Raw genomic sequence first — 6000 nt, 5'->3', positions numbered from 1 at the left:
CTCTTCCCCAATGGTGTCATCCAAAGGTAACTGGCCAGACAGAAGGACCAACAAACCCAAATGAGATGTGCATGCAGACGCAGAACTCCACCGCTCTCCCCTAGAAGCTTGCTTATTGGCCAGCTAGACTGAGAAACTGATTTGAGCGGTAATGTCCCCTGCAAAGTGTCTAAATCATAACTAATGGCAGAAAGGAAAACCGCAAACTTGTCTTTAAATAAGAAAGATGATGCAGTATGTTTGCATTCATTTAAAGAGTCTGCTTCTCCTCGTGGTTCTCTGGACTTATTCATTCTGTAGCCTCAGCTGGAACATAAGAAAGTTCTGTGGTTAAATCAGAATGTCCTTGAGCTAATTAAAAATGTCATGATGAACCACTGTTCAAAAAAATAAATAAATAAGGTATTGTACTTAAAGTCATCGGGAGAAAGCAAGGCCTGCTTTATCCTCAACAGAGGAGGATTAGTTCAGTCTCCTCTACACAGAAGCACCTTACCGCGGCAGACAGGGATGACTCGTCCCTGGGTGGACAGCACGTGCGTGCGTGGGACTTCTGTCCTCTCTCTGGTCGTACCTGCTGCTCATTTCAGTAGCATTCCACAACCCGGGAGTGGTTTCCCACGAACGGACATCTTCAAGACCTTGCAGTTGAATGAAAACGAAATGTCTCCTCACGAAGTATAACCATTTGTAAAAGAGTAAAACTAATCCCACTGCCCGTTTTCTCTCTGCCCGTTTTTCCCTCTCTCTGCCCGTCCTCCCTCTCTGCCCGTCCTCCCTCTCTGCCCGTCCTCCCTCTCTGCCCGTCCTCCCTGTAGCTACGAGCTCCAGCTTCACCGGGCTTGTGCTCCCAGCACAGCTGCGCCCTGTGCTCCTGGCCAGACCGAGACGAAGTACACTGGGCAGGGGCACAGAGCCAGCCTCGGGGGGCTCCAGCCGTACACCACCTACCGGCTACGGGTGCTGGCCCACAACGAGGTGGGCAGCGGTGCTTCCGAATGGATCAGCTTCACCACCCAGCGGGAACGTGAGTAGGAGCGGCCGCCACCACGAGCCGGAGGGCTTAGGAGGGGTGGCCGGGAGAGGCTTGTCATGGAAAGCAGGGAAAACCCGGTTTTTAAAAGGATTCTAGTGAATGTTCAATTTCATCGAATGCTACACAGATATCAATGAAAATGAGTATTGGGGGAAAAAATGCCTCTTGCAGTTGATAAAATACGGGGATCAAGAGTGAGTTTAGGAAGGTTTTTCATGTAGTAATGGGGTGAAACCCAATTTAGGGGAAGTTAATGATTCGGAATGAAGAAAACGAATAAACATTTGAGATGATATTTTTGTTTGTTTAAGAAGATTGTCACTCCCTTCCATTTTGAATTGCGCGGCATAATCTCTAGCTTTTCCAGAAACCACTGAGACAGGGCCCTATCAGGAAGAGCAGAAAGGCAGTCGATCCCAGAAGAGGGCAGCCAACTAATTAATCGAGGCCTCCTTACATTTCTTTTACATAATTTCAGATTTTATAAGGTATATAAGTCTATCGTTTAAAACTGGCAAAAACAAAACGTATTGAGAGTAAAATAAGTACTTATCATCAGAACTAGTGACATGTCGGGCCCAGTGGAAGATGAAAATATGGGGCCCCTTGTTCAAAAATTATGAAGAATTTCCAGAGAGAGACAGCAGAGCATCAGGCTAAGTCCAGGACCTTTCCATGTGTGGATACCTGTCCAGCCGCACAGGTCGCTCGCCTGCTAAGCCGGTCCTGTTTGTGACCCCCTCCCCCAGCGACGACTACAATGGGTATTCAGCATAAACCCTCCCGTTAAAACCATCCTTATCACATGGCTGAGATCGTACTGTAATTAAAATTTCATGGTCTGCTCTTCCTATTTGACGTTATTTTATTTGCATTTCCTGTGGCATTAAAAAATCTTTATCTGTCACGTTAAAAGACTATGATATTCCATCTGTGCATAGGTTGGGCATTTCAGTCGCTTCTCACCTTTTCCTTTTATAAAGGTGGTGAGAAATTTTTTTGAACCAATTTTTGGATGTCTGGCTTCTTAAATGGAATGTCGACATCTGGAATTCATTGCATCAACTATTTGAACATTTTAAAGCTTTGTATACTTATTACAGATGTGCTCTCCAGAAACATTTTATCAGATTATCTCATCTTCAGTATTTGGCACTGGCGTTTTTAAAAGCACGAGTTTGTGTGATCACATACACATTCGGAAAAGATTGTTTTGAAGATTAAGTGCAACAAAGTACATCAAATGCTAAGGGGATAGTGGCTGGACCATTTCCTGTCTCCAGATCCATTATTCCCAATTATTTCGATTGTCCGATCACTCATTTCTTCGGGAAGGTCTCCAAATCCTGCAAAGCAAATTAAGCTCCTATTTTCATATTATGTACAAGCTGCCTTTTATTTCTGCTGTTACAATGTAGAAAGAAATGGAAATCTCCTGAATTAAGTGACAGAGAGAAGTCACAACTACAACAAACAGTATGTTTCACTGTAATATTAGGCACAATTTGTGTTAGAAAAACAGATATTTAAATAGGCCTTATTTTAGTATTTGCAGGGAAAAAAATATGATTTAATGAAAATGTCTCATCTTGAAAGGTAAGAATCACATTGGTCTTCATGGTTGAATCTTATAATCACAAAACCATAATTATTTCTTATTATACTTCCTAACATCAGCAACAGCTACATTTAATTTTTAAAGAAAAAAAAGATCCAATTTATTTCTACCACTTTCTTTTCTTAAAAGCCAATTTAGTATATAGATGGATCTTAATGCTGTTGCCAATGTATTCTGGAGAAAAAGAGATTTCATGAAAGAAATCTTTTCTGACTTGATAACATGATATGGTGTTCCTTTATTTGTTTCTATAAAAATTATTTAAAAGATGAGCCTCAGTTAAGGATTTTTATTCCTTTGTTTTATAAGGAGCTGAAATATGACAAGAAAACATGCCTGTAAGATGCTAAAAACGTTGCTTCTATATCTAATATAATACTTAGAAGACCTGAGCTTGATTATATACTAAAGTACTATATTATTGATTGATTAGCCAAGGCAATGAATTATTATACTCGAATCAGTATTTGCAAGGCTTTTTAACTATCTTAGAAAACAAACTAACGGTTCAAGAAGAAGCTTTAAAAATAAATGGGTGCCAAAAAGACATAATTCACCATCTAAGCAGTTTAGTTTGGAGGAAAAAAAAAAATTTATTAACTGCATCTAGTCCTTGGGGTTTTGTAGCAATAAATATCGATTTGATATGAAAAATAGCTATCTACTGTAGTTAATAGTGTGAAGGATACTTTACCTGTTAAAAGAGAGAAAAAGCAACACGATATGAGCTCCAGGGTTATGTCGGTGAGCAGAACCATTGTATGTTAATAGTTTTATTTCATAAAACACCACTCTGCATTGATTTTGGCGGGGAGGAAAGCAGGTGCCATATTGCTGAGAAAGCATTCCACACACACTCCCCCTGCTTTTCTCTCTACCCCCAATGCCAGTTTTTTTTTTAAACACTGAGGAAAATGTAAAGGATTCCAGAAATGCCAACAACAAAAAAAAAAAGTCTTTTGTTTGCTTACCGTTTAAAGAAGGTGACTCACACGTGGAAGTAACCATGTTAATAGCGTGCAACTTGCTTCCGACAGCGCCTCAGTACCGAGCCCCTTTTCTAGTGGACGGCAATCTGTCCATGGTGTGTGTCAACTGGAGCGGCTCTTTCTTCCCGAACGGCCCGCTGAAGGAGTTCGTGCTCACGGACGGCGGCCAGCGTGTGTACAGTGGCTTGGACACCACCCTCTACATCCCAAGGACAGAGGACAAAAGTGAGTTTCTGACTCCCGTGCCTCAGCGTGGATGGCGCTCTGCTCCCCAGCTTTACGAGATGGGCGGTCCGAAAGGTGACCCTCAGCAGCGCGTCCTTAAAAACGTCTTAGTTTAAGTGGTCACTTCCGGCAGAAAAGTCACTGCTCAGAGTAAAGAAAGTTTTCTTTCCTATCTGCTGCTTGATGCAGTGATGTGATGATGCATTGAGTGCCGCCTCTGTGCGACCTTCGTGTCCCCAAGGAGGAAGACGACGGAAGGACAGGTTGTGTTCATAAGGGAAATAGCCCCACAGGTCGTCGCGAGTATCCTGAAGGAACACATTTTGGGGAGCTGAGAGATTATCTGGATGCATCCACAGCCTCCAAACAGAGCCCAGTCAGGCAGTGACCATCTGTAACTTCTAAGGCCCCTGCGTAGGGCATTCTTTAACGAACCTAGGTATCTGCACCTGCTAGAATAAACAACCTTTCGCCCTTGGACACCGAATTCTTTGTCCCTAAGTACGTGTTCTACTTTGGTTTTAAATTGAAATGAGCAAAAACATTACAAGGTATTAAGTATTTTCTCTGATGAACATGGCCATAGGACCAGTGAATGTGAAGCCATTTTCAGCAATGTGGATTTATATAGTGAATTAATTGGTGGTTTGTTGTTTTGTTGTTGTTGTTGTTGTTTTAATTTCCTTAAAAATACTACTTGCTGTGGCTCAAAGCTGCAGGTAAACAGTGAGCTCCAGCATTGCATTTATAGTCTTTGAAATTATCAATAACATTTGTACAGCAGTTCAGCTATACAGTTTCATATTCAGAGTTCTTGGTTACCTAGGAAGCTGGTGTGATGAGAAGGTGGCCTGACAGGTGACAGATGCGGGTTCTGCCCCCTGACCGGCCTCTAACCATCTGTGTGGACTTTCCTCGGTTTCCTGGCTGTTGAAAGAGGCATTTAGACCATTTGAATTCCAAGATCCCTTTTGATGTCTCCTGCTTAATGAGAAACTCTGAGTCACTTAGTGAAGGGTGCAGGTGTAAGTTTTAAAGGGACAGGTTTAGCCCCATGCAGAACAAGGCACACTGCATGTATTACTACCCTTTTCTCCACTGATAGTTCTTTTCCTTTGCTCCATAAGCTCCAAGCTTCTTTAGTTCTGTTATTTATATATAGGCTATTAGTACACTTATTTTCATAGCTATTTTTCTTGATAATTTCAAAATTAGACATAAGTTTGCATATTAGGCAAAACCTCACCATTAGCCCTAGAATTCTGTCTTCAGACTTTTTCATGCTGCGATACATCGCTCTTGTGAAAGTGTGCCTGCTGTCTGTAGGCGCCGGATGCCCAACTCACTGACCGTTTTTCTAGCCTTCTATTTCCAGGTCATCTGCACTACAGATGAAGGAAGCGCTAAGACACCTCTGATCCAGTATGACACATCTACTGGACTTGGTAAACATTTAACTCGTACTATATAAAGTGTAGCACTACTCATTTTGCTAAAGAAACATGCATACGTTTGTTTGTACGTACTTCTGCCAATAATATATTCGCATAGACTACATGGAAGGAATTGTGTTAAGTTTTGTAAGAAACTTTTAAAAGTCTTCAAGGGTCTACAGCAACAACACCCTGAACAAGCCCGATCCCGTCTGATCTCGGAAGCTAAGCAGGGTTGGGCCTGGTTAGTACTTGGATATGGGAGACCACCTAGGAAGACCAGGTGCTGTAGGTGTAAAAAATAAAACTTAGGGATTGTCAGCTGACAAAAATCCTTGCAATCTGCGAGGTCAAACAAGGGTCGCCTCGCCTAAAAAAAAAAAAAATATAGTAAAAGATTATTTTATCTTTCCAGACTTTTCATGTCTGAGCCAGGTAAAATTTCTTACAACACACGGCACAATTCCTCCCTCACAGTCTCCCTCATCTCATTCAGTAGCATCTGTGGAATAGAGCAGACCTCATCCGACGTTGTTTTAGTCACCCCGGTCTTCACAAGTGGACAAATGGAGACCCGGGGGAAACCGAACCATCCCCCAGCATGCGCCACAAGTTTGTCGCTAAGATGAGAGCCTGAGGTTCAGAATCGGGAGCATCTGGGAATCAGCTCTTGAAACGGGCACAGCCCAGTAACCCGAA

The 6000-nt window shown here is 42.3% G+C and overlaps 1 protein-coding gene and 1 pseudogene across 1 annotated transcript in view; both read left to right on the top strand.

Moving 5' to 3' along the window:
* USH2A (usherin) overlaps positions 1-6000 on the top strand; it is a 564162-nt gene that overhangs the window by 551265 nt on the left and 6897 nt on the right. The window contains exons 66-69 of the mRNA XM_025049837.1: positions 1-26; positions 819-1027; positions 3692-3868; positions 5230-5313. The exon at positions 1-26 is cut by the window's left edge and continues 204 nt beyond it. Coding sequence (XP_024905605.1) covers positions 1-26; positions 819-1027; positions 3692-3868; positions 5230-5313 — 496 coding nt within the window. The remainder of the gene's footprint in view (positions 27-818; positions 1028-3691; positions 3869-5229; positions 5314-6000) is intronic.
* Positions 5476-5596, top strand: LOC112483294 (annotated as a pseudogene).

Source organism: Pteropus alecto, unplaced genomic scaffold, assembly GCF_000325575.1.
Source record: "Pteropus alecto unplaced genomic scaffold, ASM32557v1 scaffold65, whole genome shotgun sequence".
NCBI lineage: Eukaryota > Metazoa > Chordata > Mammalia > Chiroptera > Pteropodidae > Pteropus > Pteropus alecto.
Note: the sequence above shows the minus strand (reverse complement) of the source record. Positions and strands in the feature narration are given on the sequence as shown.